General features: G+C 39.2%; 1 protein-coding gene across 1 annotated transcript in view; it reads right to left on the minus strand.

Annotated features, from left to right (window-relative positions):
- The window catches only part of LOC120940612 (cadherin-10-like), a 571,924-nt gene that overhangs the window by 334,585 nt on the left and 214,723 nt on the right, over positions 1–22,616 (minus strand). The window contains exon 2 of the mRNA XM_040353567.1: positions 20,265–20,618. Within this exon, the coding sequence (XP_040209501.1) occupies positions 20,265–20,492 (228 nt within the window). The 5' untranslated portion in view covers positions 20,493–20,618. The remainder of the gene's footprint in view (positions 1–20,264; positions 20,619–22,616) is intronic.

Genomic DNA, 22,616 nt, shown 5'->3' on the forward strand with positions numbered 1-22,616 from the left:
CCAATCAGAGTGCTCCTTCCGCATTTGCCGAATATTCGCAATTTTTTTTGTATTGTAAAATATCACGAATATTCTGAACCAATCAGAGTGCTCCTTCCGCATTTGCCGAATATTCGCAATTATTTTGTATTGTAAAATATCACGAATATTCTGAGCCAATCAGAGTGCTCCTTCCGAAATTTCGCCATCAATATCGAATTCACATTTTGCGAAATTTCAATACAATATCACGAATATTCTGAGCCAATCAGAGTGCAAAATATCACGAATATTCTGAGCCAATCAGAGTGCTCCTTCCGCTGTTGTCGAAAATTCGCAATTATTTTCGCATTCGCAATAGCGAAAATTCGCAATCATTTCATTTCGATAAAATATCACGAATATTCGAATTTAGCGAATATATCTCGAATATTCGACTATATATTCGAGATATATCGCGAAATCGAATATGGCGTATTCTGCTCAACACTATTGTAGAATACCATGTAAGATGCATTTTTTCCAAAATGTTGTCCTCTCTTTGTACCACCATTTTAAACCAAATAAAAGTTACCAAATAAAAAATAAAAACACAAAGAAAAATCAATGTACTTTTTTCTCACAAATAGGGATGTTTTTTGATGGTATTTGATCACCTCTGCGGTTTTAATTTATTTCACTATAAATAAAAAAAAGACCAGTGAGTTTGAATAAAACTGCTATAAAACATTCCCAATAAAAAAAAAATCGTTGTCAGTTTAGGACAATATGTATTCTACTGTACTACATATTTTTTGGTAAAAAAATACCAATAAGTGTTTATTGATTGGATTGCACAAAAGTTATAGTGTCTACAAACTATGGGACAGGTTTATGGCATTTTTTTTATAGTAATGTTGTCGATAGATGATTTTTAGCTGGACTGCAACATTGTGGCAGACAAATCTAAGTGTCACTTTTGGGAACCAATGACAATATTACAGTGATCAGTGCTAGAAAATTCACTTATCCCTGTATAAATGACACTGGCAGGGAAGGGGTTAACACTAGGGGGCATTCAAGGGGTTAAGTGTGTCCTAGGGAGTTGCTTTCTAACTGTGGGGGGAGTGTTACCCTGGAGGAAAAGAGAGATCGGGTTTCAGCTTAGCTAAAACAGAAGATCTCTCTTTTCCTCATTGACAGATCAGCAGTGTGTCTTGTTTACATAGGCACACCGCTGCTCCATGTCTGCTGTTAATGATCGGCTGGTTGCGGTGGCCATCTGGATTGCTAGACACGCTGATTGGCTCCCGCTGTGTCCAATCACAGCGGGGGGCGACGCTCCGGTGGCACGTGCGCGCCCCCTACATCACATGCAGCACAAAATTACCTGCTGCATTATTTGTAAGGTGGGTGATCCGGAAGCGGCTAATGCTGCAGAGCATTACCTTGCTCTGAAATAAAGAGTTAATGCTGAATTGGCGGGGCAAGGACCCATACCGGAGGGCTGCTGCTACCCCCTTATTGGCAGACCATGGCAGGGCAGAGATGTTAAAATGGTATTAAATGAAAAGACAGATGGCATCAAAGGCCCACACCCCTTTTCCATGTTACCATTCTTCAAAATCATCTGTCCTGCACATATAATACTGGACAGCTCAGGAGGAGCAACTGTACTAACAATCTGATGTTAGTACATCACTCTCCCCCGCTGTTCTATTGTGTTCTGATAGGGGGATGCCCCCCCCCCCACCAGAGCACTCTGATCAGCACTCTCAAAGCGCTGATCGGCAGACACTTTTTGGACACGCTGATTCTGTCGGACCGACTGCAGTACACACGGGCCAAATGTTGGCCGGTTTCTATTAAACCGGCCAATGCCACCTGACTTTCGGCCTCTGTGTACTAAACTTAAAGTGGGAGTTCACCCGAAATTTTTTTTTAACATTAGATTGAGGCTCATTTTGTGAAGGGGAATCAGGTGTTTTTTTTTTAAATCGAAGCAGTACTTACCATTTTAGAGATAGATCTTCTCCGCCGCTTCTGGGTATGGTCTTCAGGGACTGGGCGTTCCTATTTGATTGACAGGCTTCCGACAGCCTTTCGACGGTCGCATACATCGCGTCACGAGTAGCCAAAAGAAGCCGAACGTCGGTGAGACTCTATACGGCGCCTGCGCACCGACGTTCGCCTACTTTCGGAAAATCGTGACACTCTGTATGCGACCGTCGGAAGCCTGTCAGAAGCCTGTCAATCAAATAGGAACGCCCAGTCCCGCAGCCCATACCCGGAAGCGGCGGAGAAGATCTCTCTCTAAAACGGTAAGTACTGCTTCGATTTAAAAAAAAAACACCCGATTCCCCTTGAAAAAAGGAGCCTCAATCTAATGTTAAAAATTGAGTTTTTGGGTGAACCTCCACTTTAACTAGGTTTTTGACAACAATTCCCATCTTCAGTCATTTAAATAAAATGATCAACTTATTTGTAGCATTCCTAACACCAAGAGTGAAATTATGTATCTAGAACAGGCTAATTTCATAATTATCTGCATGCTGTCCTTAGACAATGCATCAAGCACATGGCCTCTGTTGTATTAAATCCTGCACTTAATAACATCAACAAATGGAAACAGGTTTTTACTCCTATCTTCTAACACTGTAATCTGTTTATGACTATGATTAAGTGTTGTCTACTGTGAGATACTTCAAAAGGTTCTTGTCTTTTTAGGTTTGCTGATACACTTCCATGTCTATGACTATAGCTTGTAATTGCTGTCCTTGCTGAAAGATGAAGGATGATTGATCATTCTCTGGTGAGTTCAGAATCCGCTTTTACTTTTATGCTTGAAGCTGTTATTTATGGCCCAAGTGCTAAAACGAATGAAAAAGCAACTGTGTTCCAGATCTGTCATATGAAGGCTTATAATTATAGTTTACTGTTCTGTTTAGACATAGGCTAACAAGCCGGATCTATATTGCAATTTTCATTTACGTTGAGGTTTGTTTGAAATATCTGTAAGATTCCCTGACAAACTCTCAGTTTAAGGATATTTCAAACAGTATTTAAGTCATTCACACACAAGTGTTTGATTTGTGTTTTAAATGTATAAAACTGAAATCAACAAAGGCATGTGTTCATTTTAAGCATACAAGTAAATTTAAGTGCATTTATATGCATTTCTATTCTATCCCTATGTGTATGGTATTGTTGATGCTGACTGATATGCTTTCAGTGAGTAAAAGTAATTCTGGGTTGCAAGTAGTGTATCAAAATTCAGAATTAAATAATTCCTAAAGTGTCCCTGTTAAGAAATTAATATGAGCCAAAAGACTCTTTCAGTAGAAGAAAAGAGTAAATACTGCCCTGTACTACAATGCAACACACAACTTAATCAAGTAGTGGAAACAGTTATTCCATACTTAAGTTTAGATTCTCCACTGAGACTGAATCTCTGCCCCCCCCGCACCTACCCCCGCTATTTTTTTCTCTCTGCCCTCATTTCACGTGCTACACCCCCATGCATTATAAAGAAACTACCAACTTCTACTATTATAGCAACCTTCATAGGCAGGGCCTAGCTTATAGGTGTTATGTAAAAACTACTCTCTAGGAAGGCCCAATATCAAAGGCATACTACACAATACCCTCATGCCTGAGGTGAGGGCCAATTAAGCCCATGTGTAAACCATTACTATAGACTTGAGTCATAACAACTACAACAGCTCCCCCCCAACACAGTATGATCCCGTTTGGGGTGCTAAGGATATGGGAAGGCCCAATTTGGTTTACCAAACACTCTTGAGCAAGCCCTCCGAGGCTTACGCTCCTTTACCTTACGGCAGTGACATTTGTATTCATTACCAAATACACCAGCTACAATAGATACAAGTATAGAATGTATTTTGAGTGTACATGTGTGCTGTATATGAAACCCGATCTTTATTGATGTCTCTACAGTCGATTTTTAGACTATCTATACCAGATGTATTGATTACAAATCTGTTGTTCTTGTACTGTATAACTTGAAAATTTAATAAACTTTTGAAAAAAAATACTGCCCTGCTGTCATGTAGAGGTAAGTGACATGAACCACCAAGTGCAGCCAAGTAATTTAAGAACTATTATATCATATCATATTTGAATTTGCATTCAGAGAGATTTAAGTACCGTATTTATTGGCGTATACCGCGCACTTTTTTGCCCTGAACATCAGGGCAAAATCGTGGGTGCGCGAAATACGCTGATACCTGCTTCCCGCACTGAGTTTGAACCACTGCGCCGGCATATACCGAGCGCAGTACACTCGGGTATAGTCGGGCAGGCTCGGCTCCTCTTGCAGTCAGGTCCTGTGCGTCCTGTACGTCCTTTACGCAAGAGGTGCCAAGCCTGCCCGACTATACCCGAGTGTACTGCGCTCGGTATATGCCGGTGCAGTGGTTCAAACTCAGCGCGGGAAGCGGGGATCGAGCGGGGAGGACACCACAATGGCCACAGAAGGACGCTAGACCGGACGAGGCCACCGATGGACGACGGACAGGACGCAATGGACGACGGGCAAGGCACCGACGACGGGCATCCAAACTGTAAGTTTTTTTTTTTTCCAGGAATTTTTCTTAAAAAAATACGGTATTTACTTTTTGGCTAATTTTAGCTTCCTGACAGGGTATCTTTAAAGCAAACCATCGAGAAAAAGGTGAAGTTAAAAGTTATTATTGCATTAATACCTCATATTACATCTCACATTACACCTTCAGATGGTTATGAACTTAACCATTTAAGGACCGGAAGGATTTGCTCCCTTAATGACCAGGCCATTTTAGTGAAATACAGCACTGTGTCGCTTTAACTGACAATTTCATGCATCATTGTACAAAAAATAAAATTGATGTCCTTATTTTTCCAACAAATAGAGCTTTATTTTGGTGGTATTTTATCACCTCTGCGTTTTTTTGTTTTTTTGTGCTATAAACAAAAAAAGAGTGATGGTTTTGAAATAAAGCCACATTTTTTTAGTTTTGCTATAATCAATATCCAAAAAAAAAACACATTTTAAAAATTTAAATTTCTTCATCAGTTTAGGCCAATATGTATTCTTCTACATAGTTGTGTTAAAAAAAATGCATATTGATTGGCTTGTGCAAAAGTTATAGCATCTACAAAATAGGGGATATATTTATGCCATTTTTATTTATTTTTTTCTTACTAGTAATGGTGGTGATCAGCAATTTTAAGTGGGACTGCGACATTGCGGTGGACAGATTTGGACATTTTTGACACTTTTTTGGAACCATTAAAACTTATACAGCGATCAGAGCTAAAAATAGCCACTGATTACTGTGTAAATGTCACTAGCAAGGAAGGGGTTAACACTAGGGGGCAATCAAGGGGTTAAGTGTTCCCTAGGGATGTGTTTCTAACTGTGGGGGAGTGTACTGACAGGGAGAAGAGAAAGATTGCTGTTCCTGATCACTAGGAACAACAGATCTCTCTCTACTTCCCTGACAGAACAGGGACCTATCTGTTTACATTGACAGATCCCCGTTCTGGCTCTCTGAGGAGCGATCGTGGGTTGTCCACCACGATGTCTGCCAGCCACACGTATCGGCTTCACGTCAGGCCTCCCTAGAGCTCTTAAAGCGGCCAATGTACACCTTCCGCGATTTGCGCAGCTGTGCCAACCTGCCGCAGTGTAATGACAGCAGCTGGATGGCATTTGGTTGTAAATTCTATGTTGTGCAACTCACTCTCAAGTGAGAACTGCTGCTCCTTCCTTCTTCTTTACAGGTCCTATATTTTGATCTGGACCTTACTAAAATTGTCTGAAATGATCAATTACAATATATTTGTATAATAGTATTGTATTTCAGGGTTTACTTATAAATACATGGTACATTTTGACGTTTATTGTAAACTATAGCATTCGTGCATTTTCATGTTTTAAAAGTGTTTTTCATAAATATATTTCTAAATAAGAGTAAATATATGTGTTCCTTATTGTAGGCAGGCTCTGCTTCCTGATTATTAATGCTGCACATTGATTAAGCCTTATTTATTTATTTTTAGCTCCCACAATGGAAGTTCATCAGCCTGAAGGCAGGATGAAACTATCAATTTTTTGTATCTCTATATGGCCTAGATTTTGTTCAATAAGATCCTAAAATCATTTCTGTGAAATACAGACAGCTGTGTAAGAAAGAATCTACAAATCTGTATGTGCAATATAGTGTTTCAAACTTGGTGTAGGAATAAAGAGCTTTTTTTCACTGAAATGTATTATAATTTGTGTTAAAAGCTGAACCCAAACCAAAACTGCAAAACAATGGGAACAATTGGAACTATATGAACAATGTTACTGTCATACATTTCTGTCATTCTGTTTTGCTATTTCTATCATGTGGCTATGCAGGCAATTTTTGTAGATGTATCCTGATACCAAAATCTCCTGAGATTGATATATTTGTCTGTATCACATTGATTTTAATATGAGCTGCTACATACCCCATGGGGTTAATATCATGCTATTAATTTGACAATTGTCCAAACATTAGTATGCAGCAAGCACAAAAGAGCAATTTAATCTCTAGGAAAGCTTGGGTTTATGATTAAAACACTCCAGTTATTTTAACATTGTCAGCCACATGACACCACTGACCCTATGACAGGTGCACAGGCTCCTGGGTCGCCTACATATTTATTTGGCTATGAGTAAGCATATTAACACTGCATGCATCCTCGCACCACTATCACATTCCTGTACTTGGCCTAAATAATTCCTCTAAATCCTACACCTTAACATATCTAAAAGCAAAAACTGTTTGGACCTAACTGGCTTAAAATGTTTAACATTATGCTCTTAGGCTGGCATTAAGAACTCCTCGTGGCAATATGGGAAAATATATATTAGGCAATTACATTTGTATCATTGTAAAAAACATTGACAACTATCTATTTTATAGGTTTTGTTTACACTTGTCTTAGAGTTCTGTTATACATTTGTTGAGATATGAGGACAACCATGTGTGGGCAAGATAGACAATGACAGTAAAATTTGGTAGGCAAGTTAAGAGCTGTCCACCCACTTTTATAGAAAGCATCTGAGCAATACTTAGCATATCCATATTGTCTTATTTATATCTAGGAACTGAACACTGACTCACAAAACAAGATAAGATAAGATAAGTAAAAGCAATTTTGCATAAGAAAACAGTTTCCCTTCCATAAATCAATATAGATGATAAAATTCATCTCCTTTACTCTGGAGATCTTTAGTGAACATTACCAAACCTATATGATGTTATCTGTACCTTACTTAAAGCGGAGGTCTGGTTTAAAAAATACATAAACATAAAAGTCAGCAGCTACTAACACTATAGCTGCTGACTTTTAATAAGGAGACTTACCTGTCCAGGGTGCCCGCGATGACGGCAGCCAAAGCCGAACACGGGTCCCGTCCCGCCATCATCCTCGGTGAGGGAATCAGGAAGTGAAGCCTTGAGGCTTCACCGCCCGATTCCCTACTGCGCATGCGCGAGCTGCGCAGTGCGACGTGGATGGGTGATGTCTCCTGGTACACACACAAAGTCCCAGAAGGCACCGCTCCCCCATTCTCCAGGAGGCAGCCGAGGAGGAGAAGAAAGAAGATGGACCAAGGATCAGGAAGTGGCAGATTAGGACAATCTGCCTAGCAACAGGCACTTCAGGTATGTATATAAAAAAATTTGCAGCATTTTTGATTTTTTTTTTCTTGGTGGAGCTCCGCTTTAATTTTGGCATAATTCTAGAGCAGTGGACCAAATAGTACAAAAAAGGAATTAGAATTGAATTAAATTGACCAAACTTGCCAAATGATACTGCTTAAACACATATTTTTTCATCGCAATCAGCATTTTACCACAGCAGGCAGGAGAGTAAATGAAGATCACTAAGGTTAAAGCACATGGAAAGGCTTATCAGCAAAGTAGTATTGGAGAGCTCGCAGAGCACTAAACTGATATCACAGCAAAAAAAAATCTTTTTATTCTTGTGACCTTTCTGAGCACTATCATGTCATTTCCAATCGAGTCTTACAGCTCATTCCCAGTTCGCAAAGCAGAATTGATTCTGGGAAGGAGGGGCACTTTAGAGATCTATACTATGTGCTTCATGAATGTCTCAGTATTTGCACAAAAATCATGAATAACACTCACAATTTCTAGTTGTTTCTTTTTTGCAGGGTGAATATAACACTCAATTCTAAGAGAAAATAGCCTTAAGAACATTGAACCAGAAGAGAAAAAGAACATATTTATTGACCAATAGACTTAACCCTATAGGCTAAGAGCATTTGACCAGGAACATTGTGAGAGGAAATATTATGGAGGAGACCTATTCTGTAATAGTAAGTGTATGTAGAATGCTTCAAGTTTGTCTGTTTGTGAGGGTCTACAAAAGGCCAAATAATTTGCTAAGCAGAAATTCCAGCTGCAGCAGGTAGAAAAAATATTTAGCACTGATATTACTACCACTGCTAAATCTGACAGCTCATCCACTTAATGCTCCTGATTTTTGGGGAACTGGAAGCCGCTGGTGTCTTAACAACAGCACATTCCACCCATTCAGCTGTCATTGACTATATCCAGACATGACCAGATTTGGTCAATGTCATCACCTGGGGGACCCCTCCTCTTTGTTACAGTGGTGGAGACTGAGAGCTGCTGTTTGCAATGAGCAGGAGAGTTTCAGGATATGGCTTAGCAGTTTTTTTTTCATTAAGTAGGTTGGCTGGCATCGCTCATCATAAATAAAAAGGATCTCCATCACTGGAAAATGTGATTGTGATATATTTCGGTTGTAGGATTTATTTATTTTTTTAGCAAAAGACTTATTTAAAAAGTGTGTGTTTACCTACTATTTTCATTTTTTTTGTGACTGATTAGGGGTACTTATTTTTAAAGGGGGTTTCCCGATTTTGATAATCCCTCCACCAACAGACCACCTCAACTACTAGGCCAGGGTTGTGGGGAAGAAGTCATTGTCCTAATAAACATGGGGACAAGTGCTTTGCCAGCCCCACTGAGGCATGTGCCCTGGAATGATTTAGGAAATGGGGGGCACGCTCATCTCATCCCATTCCTGGCCAGCCAGGCTGCATGTTTGTTTAGGGATCTGCTATGCAATTTGGGGAAACCCCACACTTTTATCTTTTTTTTTTTTTTAACTTGACAGATTTTTCCAAGCTTTTATACTTGAAGCGCTTGCGTCTGACGTCACGATCTCATGACGGTTGCGCATGTGCAGTGGTACCATTTGCGTTCACAATCCACCAGTGATGTCAGAAGCCCATTCAAAGAGGGCTGTTGGTGGAACCACCGCAGCACCTGTTTGGAGCAGAGGAACACTCTGGATGCATTTTTGTTGGGACTTTTGGTAAGTGAAGCTGCCTATCAGTTGTCCATCAGTTCTTTATTAATTTCCTACAATGTATTTATTTTCTCTTATTCCAATTGGATATGTCTTGCTTTCCAGGTGGGACTTTTCTCCTTTGTCAGCGTGACTCTACTCTGGGCTATATTATGTGGAGCTGCATGTCTCTTTCCCATCTGACTGCTTAAATGCTGTGAATATATTTTCTCATTGTGTATATAAGTTGTAAGATGATGCTACAATCTTCTTTGAGCATTATCCAGATATATGATTCAAGGTAGCCCAAACCCACATCTCTTTCCTCCTGTTTCTCTTTTCTTTTTCTCTTGTATTTTTTCCTCCTCCCCTCTTCCCCCTATTTAACTAATCAATGTTTTTCTCATCTATAAATACATGGTAATTGTATTGTTAATGAATCTGATATTTTTTTTGAATTCCTTATAGAAGGAATAACTGCAAAGCTTTTAAATTTTCAGTATTACAAAACACATATGACTTTTTTAGACATATGATTATGTATAACTCTTGGTTGTTTTAGGATATGAGAACATAATGGTATACCATTAAAATATGGCTTTGTTTTGCCAGCTTTTGAAAGCAGCAGCAGAATGTAGTCACATCGTCCCACACTTCTTATACACTGACAGACCTCACTAAAGCATAGGCAAGCTGGCTACATCCTGCTTTGACAAGGAATGACAGGCTGCATTCCTAGAAAAGATTTCATTTTCTGTGCGCAAATACCAGGTAATTGAGAAATAATTGATTAACATACGACATGGTTTTTATCCATAAAAGACATATCATTCACTGCCAAGGTAGGTTTTGTTTTAAAAAAATAAGCACATGCCTCAAAGCACAAGCATATCTTGCATATTGTATGTCTTACTTATAATTATCTGATATTATCTGATATTATGGGTATTATTTATTTATTTTTTTATAATATAGGAATGGCTTGTAAGCTTTGGAATGATCTGACCCGCTATCACACATTTGCTATTGCATTTACCAGCGTAATCCTGAACTAAATGGATTTCTTGTACAAAGCATATGTCGCTTTGTAGAACCAAGATCATTTCATTTCCCTCATCAACTTTTGTTTTCTCATAATGTATGTAGATTACCACTTGAAATGCACAAGGAATGCATCCCAAAAGAACAATTTTCTTCTTTCTCTTTTTCAAGATTAGGAATCTTTAGAAGAGAGTAGTATTGTCAGTTTTTATGAGTTCATGTACAAATCAAGAGAATGTCAACATTTTCCAAGCCAGATGGAAACTGTATATTTTACTAAAAAGGAACTTATAGTTAAACACTTTAGAAACGAAATGCATAAATAATAAATAGCTATAGTGTGGGTATTTTATTGTTAGAGCAAATAACACACATATACTGTATATATACACTTTTTCACAGAAGTATGTTCTTATTAAGCTTGCATACATTCACAATAACACCAGTGGATAGGATGAACCTGTGCCCACTAGACTTTGCACACTAACGTATTTTTATATATTCTGAAAAATCTGTAAAAGCACGTTAAAATAAGCCTGCATTCATATCTGTATTTATAGACATTGTGGAGAAATTTGTCTTCAAATGTCATAACAGAGAGTTAAATCTGAGCTTCTTGCAATGGAGATCAGATCTTATCAGTCTTCCAGCCCCTTAATGTAAACCACCAACAGATGTTTCTAAGCTGTTAAAGCCCAATATTAGAGTCTTGTCGTTTGTTTGCGGATCTTCAAAAACAAATGGCTTCACATTACAAGCTGCTAAATGCATCAGGATTGGCTTGCTCTGAAGCCTTTTTTTACTTCTTGTTCAAAATATGTAAATCATGTAATGCCTATAGTCTTGCCACAGGTGCAATTTAAAGTAAGTATACTGTAATTGGAAGACAAACCATGCTCATCAGAATCAAAAACATCAAATCAATCACATTATAATAACATTTATAACAATGCATAAATTAATTCATAAAGCTAAAGCTATACATACAAAATGTATGAAAGATGAAAAAATGTAAACAACAAATAAAGTTCTGATAGTAAACCTAAAGAAGTGTTTGGTGCAAATTAAATAAACAAGTTCATATATAAAATCTTTATGGTTCACAGTGCTTGCTGTAATTCTTAATAAAGTGCTCAAAGAATACCAGTGCCAATCAAATGGAAAACATTTTTTCCCCATAAGTAAAAACACTCCACACTTACCAGAAATATTTGACCACTTTTCTCAAAGAAAGTCTAAACTGTTATAGGTAAGTGTATCCCCAAATAATAATGTGGTTAATCCTCCATCATTATTCAGTGTTCTTTTTGGATGAATATGATGCCTCGTACACACAACCAGTTTTCCCGTCTGGAAAACTGCCATGACAGGTTTTGGCCAGGAAAACTGGCCATGTGTATGCTCCATGGCAGTTTTCCCAACAGGAAAACCGCCGGGAATCGCGGCAGGAAAAATTAAAACATGTTCTCTTTTTTCCTGCCACGATTCCAAGCGGTCACACTGTGGTGAAGCATACACACGGCTAAAGCTCTCACTGCAGTTTTCCTGACAGGAAAACCTCTGGTGTGTACACGGGGAAAGTGACCGAGCAGGTTCTCTGTTTCCCCCCCAGGATTCCTGGCTGCATTCTTACTTTATAAGTCAACACATCCTAAAAGATTTTCTTGTATCATTAAACAATCCTTTATAAACCTCATTTGCAAGGAGGAGACATAAAATATTCCCTCATGGTATAGTATTTCCAAGTCTGTAGTGCCATCCATACACTCCCAAAGTAAACACACCTGTTTATTATTTTAAAATTAAAAGCTTCTAATCCTTTAGCAAATCAGCCCCAGTCACTGCCATTTTGACTGCCATATTAGCTTTCAAACCATTTAAAATATTACATTTGACAAAATCTCAACGGGTTATAATGCATTCTAAACACAGGAGGTCAGCCGCTCTGCACAGGTTAAATTCAGAGATCTCTGTTCATTTGTTTAATTAATCCAAAGTGTTCTCTGATTGAATATGGTAGAGAGGCAGCCCGGTCACATTACATTTCCCACCTCATTCAATCAGCGAAGGCTTTGCATTCATTGACAAAAAGCAAAGCATTCTCTGAATGGTGCCTGTGCCCAGGGGCTGATCTACTGTGTTTTTAATGCTGCAGGGCAGCCACTCCGCCCAGAAGATAGTGGAGATCACCAAAGTAGTGGTGTCTTCCAGCTTCTAGGGGAATATCAAAGGTATAGTATAAGCACAGTTACATTGGTTTAAGTCAGACCAAAAAAACTACAGTATGTAAAATTATCCAGAACAGGAATTCTTCTTTAAGTTTTAGTAAGCAACTCAGTTTCATCTCCATTGCAAATTTCTAGTTGTTCTTCTTGTACATTTCTTGTACATTTCTTAACACCAGCATGACTATGTTCAATAAATATTGATTATGCATTATAGTAAATATGAATGTTCTTTACAGCTTCTCCTAATATTGTCAATTTTATTTTCCCTGGTGAAAAATGCTCATGATATCTAACAAACTGCAATAATCTAAAGTTATTAGTGGTTAGTAAATGCTGCTTTTATTAAGAGGAAATGTATTACTAATTTCTCAATATGCAAACATATACTATCTGAAGTCTATCTCATTCTTCCTTTGTGACATTATGTGCTTGTGCCTACACATTTTTAGATAGAATTCAAACATTAAAAAAATACATGAACATGTGTTAAGTTTAGATTTGCTTGGCAAATCAGTTTAAACCTTACTAATGATTCTGTTGTTCAAAAGGGGCGGATGCTAGGGGCTGGGATATGTTTTGATTGCAATTTTTTGCCTCTCCTAATAGTAATTCTAGTATTTAACATGACATGTGTAGACAGAAAGCTAAGCAGTTGAATTAAACAAATGAAAAAGATGCAGCTCACATCTGAATTTAAAATGCCTAACTTACACTTACTTGCTTTGCTGTTTAGCATGCACATATGAACTGGAACTAAACAGTAATAATCCCTTTGAGGTTTCCTCTGTATGGAATTATATCTAGCCTGCAAAGTGCATTGGATTCTTTAGTATCTTCACACAGAAGATTTAAAGTAAACATGTGCAATGTGCCGATAAAGGGAAAAAAGGCAAATACTTTCTAATAAATCTGCTTAATCCTATATATAGCAAGATACACAAACAAGGGCCACTGCAGCAAAACCAAACCAAACCAAACAAAAATGATTGTAGAAACAACATGGTCTTAATGCTATGTAACAGATAAAACAAGATATCAACCAAGAAAACATTATGCTAAGCAGAGAGTGGAACATAGGCTAACACAGTAAAACAAGTGGTCGTATTTATTCATATAAGGGTAGGTATAAGTAGAAATCACTATGTGGTAAATTTACAAAAAGCTTATACACGATTTATTGCTGTAGGTACCTGCATGGCAACTGTAGTGTATGGTTAAAAAAAAAAGATCCGATAACTTATTTTACAAAGGTGGAAAACAGACAACAGGTTCCCAATTGCTGAATTCAGAGAAATTATAATGACTAAAGACAACTCTTTTAATCCAGTCTGTACATTGTTGGTAATGGTAAAATGCAAAGAGGCAAAGATGGTAGGTATGTTTAGTAAAATTATCCATAATTTGTGTATGCAGTTATTATCAGATTGTCTTTTTTAACATACGACATACCACAAATAATGTAATTGGCAGTGATGGCTAAAACTAGCCAAATTTGATATTCCAAGAGCACAGCAAATCTTGTTTAAAGCTCAGCAAACCCAAACAGAAATATGTCTAAAGCCCCATACACACTATTCGTTTTCCTGCAGGTTTTTGTCTTCAGGTTTACCAAAACCATCTAATATGAGGTCAAACCTCAAGAGTTTCAATTTGTATGCAATCAGGCAGGCCCTTGCACTACATGGTTTTGGTAAACCTCTGCAGGAAAACTGATAGTGTGTATGGGGCTTTAGGCTACTTTCACACTGGGGCGGGCAGGTGTTGACGGTAAAAGCCCGCTAGCGGTGCTTTACCGTCATTTTAATGGCGCTATTAAGCCATTAGCAGGGCACTTTTAACCCCCCTCTACCGACTGAATAAAGGGTTAAATATGCCTGTATAGCACCGCTGCTGAAGCACTTTGCAGGTGTTCCGGCAGCAGTGCCTATTTATTTCAATGGGCGGGAGCGGTGGAGGAGCGGTGGAGGAGCGGTGGAGGAGCGGTGTATACATTGCTCCTCCACCGCTCCAAAGATGCTACTTGCAGGACTTTTTTTAATGTCCTGCCAGCGCAGCACCCCTGTGTGAAATACTGCAGGGGAGGATGTTTTTCAGACACTTTACAGGTGCTATTTTTAGCCCAAAAGTGCCTGAAAATGCCCCAGTGTGAAAGGGGTCTAAATAAAGTTTAAGTATGAGTTCACACTGGTGTGAATTGGATGGCAGTTTCCCTTCATCCAATTTGCAAATCAGGAGATTGTGACCGACTCTCAATGGAGCCGAGACAGGCTGTGGAGCAGTTTGCTGTGCATCTTCAGGTCCATTTCAGGTCTAAATTCAGTGAAAAATTCAGCCCTGATTCATCCCTGAAACAGAGAACAGGGATGCACCGGACCCCTGCTGTAAGCTTCTCCACACATCAGTGTGAACCCAGCCTGAATAGAGGCAAGTCTGAATAAATCAATTCATATCTCTATGTCTGACTTTTTTAGGGTTAACTATATAAAACAAAAGCAAGGTAAGCTGGGCACTGCTGTTGATGACATGGATCAATGCAAAAGTACTGTATAGTGGGATGCAGCTTAAAAATCAACACTGAAAATACAAAAATCCTTTAACCATTTTGTTGCCACCTACATATGTCATTCATTGGCAGCAGATGTGGGGGTTTACATGCACTCAGGCTCTGGCTGGGAGTTTGTGAAAATCTGACAAGCTGATTTGGTGGCTGTATAGCTGTCTGCTTCCATGGATCCCTGATAGTGTATCCCCTGCCATGTTTCCTAGGCTCTGCTGTTCCACCTGCAGGCCCAAGAACCCAATGGCATGTGTCACTGGCTGAGGAGGAGGGAGGCCAATGAACAGCTATTCTCTGATCTTCCCTAACTAGAATGAACATAGAAGCTATGCACATTATGTAATTTTTGAGTTTAACTGTCATTTTCCCTAACCTCAGTGGCCAAAAAGAAGGTAATGGTGCATGATGTACAATCTATTAGCTTTCAAGGAAAGCAGGTGAGACACCAGGAGATGAAAATATCCCTGATATCTTAATAAACAGAACTCATCACAATAAAATTATATTATATAAGGGACTTCTGGTCCCTGGGGTGCCTTCAGGTTTCCTTGTGGTTGCCTTGGCAAAAATGCCTAAAAATTGCCCAACAATTGTATACAATCCAGCAGGTGGATCAGGCCTGCCTTTTAACATACACAAAACCACAGGTTTTCATTGTGCACAACCTTCTAGCCAATGGCATCCTAATACCCAATAATATCATCAGTTGATAAGTAGAATGTCAGGAGCCTGCACAGTATCCTTGTTTGCTCCTCCCTTGCTCCTCTCCATCAGCACTGGGGTTACATTAGCTGAGTGAGGCAGAGAAACTGAGAGAAGAGAAACATTGGAATACTGGTCACTACCAGTGGGCAAAGGTATGTTTGTTTTGAAAGAATAAGGTCCCTAACTCCAATTCATACTAGGGCTACTCCAATGTCTAAAGACAGGTATTTGCACCCACTTCCGGCCACACAGTCTGGGGTAAACTGTGGGCATGACGTCACCTCCCGTCCCCCCCCGGTTGTGTTCTGGGAACACTTGGCTCCCAGAACACAGCGGGAGCCAATCGGCTGGCGTAGCGCGACTCACGCATGCGCCGTAGGGAACCGGGCAGTGAAGCTGGAGTGCTTCACTTCCTGGTTCCCTCACCGAGGATGGCGGGGGGGCAGCAGAGTGACGAATGATCGCTCGTCCTCTGCTGCGGACGGCGCTGGACTCCAGGACAGGTAAGTGTCCTAATATTTAAAGTCAGCAGCTGCAGTATTTGTAGCTGCTGGCTTTTAATATTTTTTTTTTTTCAGCGGACATCCGCTTTAACCTACCAACATTTCTTCTAATCCTCCAATGTTGGATATCCTACATGTATGGATGTTGTTGTTTGGTGCAAAAACTATTGGTTTTGTTTTACATTTTAGAATAGGGTGCCTGAGAATTGTGCATATTTTAAAAGGGTGCCCTGAATGAAATATGGTTGAGAAATACTGCCCTAGGTGATGAAAATAAAGTTAAATGAAAACATTGAAAAAGAAGGAAATACTATTACACCTAAGCACTTAAATTCTCCAAAATATTTTATAAATAACCATGTACTCTGGAGTGAGACCATTAGTTCTAGGGCCACATTTTAATGGTTAACGTAAGGACTTTTAAAGCCTTGCCTATGGAAAATATTGGGTATTAAAGTTCAATATTGTTTCACAGACACGTGCAATCTCAGGAATTGGCATGCTTGTTATCTGTTTACTAAGCACAACCTCATATTTTACATTTTGAAAAGAACTGTGTAATATGTTTCATTTGTATGTCTTAAAACTAACTTTAAGGCTCGTACACACGATAGGTTAAACCGATGAAAACGGTCTGATGGACCGTTTTCATCTGTCCAAACCGATCGTGTGTGGGCGCCATTTAACCTTTGGTTAAAAAAAAGCAAACTTGCTTTAAAATTTAACCGATGGATTGCTAACCGATAGGTCAAAACCGATCTTTAGTATGCAAAACCATCGGTTAAATATCCACGCATGCTCAGAATCAAGTCGACGCATGCTTGGAAGCATTGAACATTTTTTTCAGCACGTCGTTGTGTTTTACGTCACCGCATTCTGACACGATCGTTTTTTTAACCAATGGTGTGTAGGCGCGACGGACCATCAGTCAGCTTTATCGGTTAACCTGGGACAACTGTCCTTCAGACCGTTTTCATCGGATGGACTGATCGTGTGTACGAGGCTTTAGTGTATCTCGCATAACAGTGGCAATATTATTGTGTGGCATAAATATTTATAGCTCCAACCATTATTTTTAAACAAGTGTGCAAAAAAAACTCTCATGCAGTGAAAGGGTTAAATAAAAAGTTTGGGGGATGTGCTAAAGCTCTACAGTATGTGGTGCTTTGGAACAGTATGATTTTTTAAAGGCAGTATCAGTGACAGCTTGTACTGACAATGATTATTTGACTATTTTTTATTATTTTTTATTTTTATTATGCAATTAGCATACAGCAGCAGCGTCCTAATCTGATTTACCCCTGTATGAACAAATGCTTTTTCAGGTAGCTGTATAAGCAACACAAAGATTTTTCATTAATATCGCTATTCTTGCTGGTGCTAAACTGCTTTGCTGTCGGCCAATTTACATACAGCTCTTATTAAGAATAAAGAAACTGCATATGACACAGAAATGTTTAATTAGCCAGCAGCAAGGCAATTTTAAAAAGCAAGGTCCACATTTACAAAGAGAGAAAAGAAAACGTGCTTGGGATTTACTACAAAAATTAGGATACTCCAAAGGATACAGTAGTGTTCAATTGGCCTATAACAGGACTGAACTGTCCTGGCAGGGATAACAGACCAAATGTCCGGGCAATTGTTTAGACTAAAATAATTAAGACCACAGATGGTACAGTAGTTTAAAATTGGAGAGCAACAGGACCATTTTAAATAGCAAGACTAGACCCAAATTTACCAATTTTTTTTTGTTAAATGAGGGTTAATGGGCCTAACTAATGTAAGTGTGAGGTAGACTGAGTGCAGTGTAAAGATCTGTGCGTGCACATAGTACTGCTTATGGTCCAGTGTATAGTGAAAGCTGTGCATATATTAGTGTACACATCTGGTAGCTTGACTATTTAAAGCACACCAAAATTAAAAAAAGATTGTTGAGTGGTCTTCCGCTCCTGTGACTTGTTGCCTGACCTATCATGTATTTGGCTCAGCTTCCCTCCTAGCTCTGTTTCATTCTGATCTCCCATTGATGACCTTGACTTTTGTTCTTACTATGCCTTCTGCCTACTGGTTTGGTACTACTGCTGCTCATCTGATATCGACTTCAGTCTTCTGATCCTGCTCCTGCCTTCTAATTTGATAACTAATTTGTTAAAGCTTTGCCTTCTGCTTTGTGAGCTCCTGTGCTGCACCTGCATTCCAGCACTCTGCACAAGTTCCAGTATGAGCATACATCCACAGCATCTCATAAATATCCACTGACCACCCACCCTAATCTCTTTCTATGCCGTTTGTTAGTTTTACCTATATTTTATCCTACAACAACTTACAATCTGATGCTTTTCAATGCCCCTCCTTTTACACTCAGGTGGCTGGCTTAAGAAAAAGCCCCATATTGGTCCATTTAACCTTATGCAAAATGCCCTGTTTGGTTTTAATGTCATATAGGGATGAGCACGCTATTTGGTCAATATATAGGCTAACCCGACTGTGGGAGCTGAACTTAATATTTAGTAGTGTTTTTTCTACCACTACTATATATGAGATTTTCTTCTGTCAATAATTGCAACCAATTATGTTACCTGACCAGCATTCATTTGCTGGCTGGGATCCCCCAGAAATGTAAATAAAGCAGTAAGGATAGTGTTGACATGTTTGCCCAAATGGCCACATAAACATATTTGGGCAATGACATTAACAACATTTCTCCATGACCATTTGTACATTATTCATATATTTATTTACATTTCAGCAGAGAGCAGGCTGAAGTCCACTCTCTACTGGCATCACAGAAGTTGGTCCAGGCACCGCATCATCGCGACAATGGAAGTTGGGATCCGCCAGATCCCTGGACCGACATATGGCTCAGCTTTTCAGCGAGCCGCTGAGAGCCTGAGCCGACCACCCCACCCCCTCAACAGCCCAGTGCTCCAGTGAGCAAGGAGGAGGCAGAGCAGAGAGCTGATGATTAACAGTCAGCAGCTTTCTGCTCAAGGAGCTGTGAGAAGCGAGCGCCAGGGGACAGATGCAGCATTGGACCGATGCTGCATCCACCTAGGCAAGTATAATTGGGGGAAAAACAAAACCCATACTTCTATTTTAAATAAAGTGAATCCCTTGTTGTTTGTTTACAAAACAGCTAGGATTGTCATTTAATGACAATTTAACCTGCATAAAATACAGTTTTGCTGTATCAGTTTGTATACATTATAGATATGCACAACTTCATAGTCAGGTTGAGCGCATCCCCCAGGAATGTTAAATAAAGGGATTTTGCATTTTTAATGTTGCCATTTAAGCATTATTAAAATTCCTGTTCCTGCAAAAACACAATTAAAAACAAAATGTTCTGGTATATGTCTCACAGGGCAGTGCCCAGCCCTCTATGCCATATGTTTGGCACTCTCTTGCCTATCAGCCTATACAATAGCCATTACTGATTTCTTAGATTCATCTCCCATATACTTCAAGGTAGTTTGAACTTTAGTACAATTCATGGAGCTGATCTCCAACCAAACCCAGGTATATTTGGCTCATCCCTAAGCTATATTTTGACTTGAATGTTATATTAGCGGATATGGTTCGCAGACATTCATAGCACATAGGATTTTGATAGTAAAACAAACTGATTTTCAGGAAGAAAGGGAAACAATATATTAAGAAAGCATACCATGGTTATCAAACTGTAGGAAATAGATATCATACCTAGGTCAATAAACAAAAGGGGTTTAGCTACTTACTGGATGGTCATGCTATAGTTCATAAATATCTGTTTTATGTCATGCTTACCATAGGTTTCTCTTTTTCATGGCATAGTGAAAATTGAATAAAGCGTATTGTTCAGTATTAGTTTTTTTTTTTACTTATAAACGTGAAAATATAAAGAACATACTGTACCTTCCCTACATATTGGTAATCCAATCCAGTGTACTCCTCTAACAAAAAGAATTGATTCCACATCCAACCACGTTTATGTCTATTAAGTAGTTTTCCATCATTCACAGAAAAATGCTGCAGAATTTGTTGTGGTTGATCATCCGAAGTCCTCTTAAAGTAGAGCTCAGAATCACAGGGGTTTGGTTTAGAAATCCACAGGAGAATTATTAGTGCTGAGCAAAAGAACATAGTTTCAGTGTTCCCACACACTTGGGATAACAATTTGAAATATTATGATGAATTTCAGTATTTCCTTACAGGTTGTGATTATCCTTATATGATGCCTTCATCCTTGTCTCTGCCATGCTTTCAAATCTGAATGAAATTAAAAAGAGGATGGATTAATATTTCCAACAATGCAGAAGAATACATCTTAAACATGAGCAAATCAAAAAATTCTACATTGTTTATAAATGTATCAATACATTGAATTGAATTCATAGAAGAACCAGTGTGGACCAACACATGCTTGCCACAACCTCACTATTCCTTAGTCATTTTGTTTAAAAATAATCTAATATCTGACTTTTCAATATAAAAACAGACATACATATACTGTACAGTTATATATGAATCTGTTTTATTAGGGACACTATATTTGATGGGCACTGATGAGGTGGCACCAATGAGGTGGCACTGATGGGCACTGATATATGGCACTGATAGGCAACACTGGTGGGCAATGAAAGGCTGCAATGATAAGTACTTATAGGTGGCACTGATTGGCACTGATTGGCACTGATGAGCAGTGATAGGGGACACTGATGGGCATGGATGGGCACTGATAGGTGGCAATGATGGACACTGATGGGTGGCACTAATGGACACTGATATATGGCACTGATGGGCATCACTGATATGGAGGCACTGGCAGGCATTGCTGATGTGCACTGATTGGCATCATATGTGGGCACTGATTGGCATCCCTGGTGGCCATGGGTGGCATATCTGGTGGTCATCAGTGGTAGGCATCCCTAGTAGCCATAGGTGGCATCCCTGGTGGTCCTGGGTGGGCATCCTCAGGGGGGCTGAGCTGATATTAAATCAGCGCAGACCCCCCTGCCAGGTGAGCCGCCTATCGGCTCTCCTCTATTTGCATCTGTCTGTGAGAAAAAGTCGATACACGTTATCAGCTGTGATTGGACACAGCTGATCATGTGTTATAGAGCATCCGTCAGAGGCTATTTACCGATATCACTGATGCGGTGTGTTAGATTGATACACAGCACCACTGATCGCTGCAATGTGTGACCCAGTGGGCACGTGCTGGCTTGTTATCCTGATCATGTCATATGATGTTCGGTCAGGATAACACAACCACTTTGCGCACGTCATATTGCTATATGGTGGTCAGGACGTGGTTAAATAAATCTTATGTATGCTGCAACTCTCAGTTTTGGATTCTTGCTATATATTGAGCCTGAAATCAAGGTTCTGGTTGCGTGCATTAAATCGATGAGGAAGTATTGATGGTTTTAAAAGACTCTTGGAGATTAATCTTAGTGAACACAATATACAGGGATATGGTAAATTATTACTGACACAAACACACACACACACACACACACACACAGGTTGAACTGGATGGTTGAATTGTTAAGGTTTATTCAACCTTACCAACTATGTAACTATGATAATTACAGATGCTGTCTACCCTTCTTTGAACATATATACATATAATAGATGCGCCCTGCTTTGTGAACTGGTCCAATTTTTTTGGTGGAGGGGGGATTATGGTGAGCGGTTGTATTTCAGGGGTTGGGCTTGTCCCCTTATTTTCAGTAAAGGGAACCTTAAAGGCATCAGCATACCAAGACATTTTGGACAATTTCATGCTCCTAACTTTGTGGGAACAGTTTAAGATGGCCCCGTCCTGTTCCAACATGATTGCGCACCAGTGTACAAAGCAAGGTCCATAAAGACATGGATGAGTGAGTTTGGGGTAGAGAACTTTGACTGGCCTGCACAGAGTCCTGACCTCAACACTATAGAATACCTTTGGCATGAATTAATGTGGAGACTGCAAGCCACATCAGGAGTGCCTGACCTCACAAATGCACTCCTGGAAGAATGGTCAAATATTCCCTTAGACACACTCCTAAATCTTGTGGACAGCCTCCCAGAAAATTTGAAGCTGTTATAGCTGCAAAGAGTGGGCACACTCAATATTGAACCTTACGGACTAAGACTGGGATGCCATCAAAATTCATGCACATGTAAAGGCAAGTGTTCCAATACTTTTGGTAATATAGTATATATATATATTTTATATATATATATATATATATATATATATATATATATATATATATA

This window comes from Rana temporaria, chromosome 5, assembly GCF_905171775.1.
Source record: "Rana temporaria chromosome 5, aRanTem1.1, whole genome shotgun sequence".
NCBI classification, from domain to species: domain Eukaryota; kingdom Metazoa; phylum Chordata; class Amphibia; order Anura; family Ranidae; genus Rana; species Rana temporaria.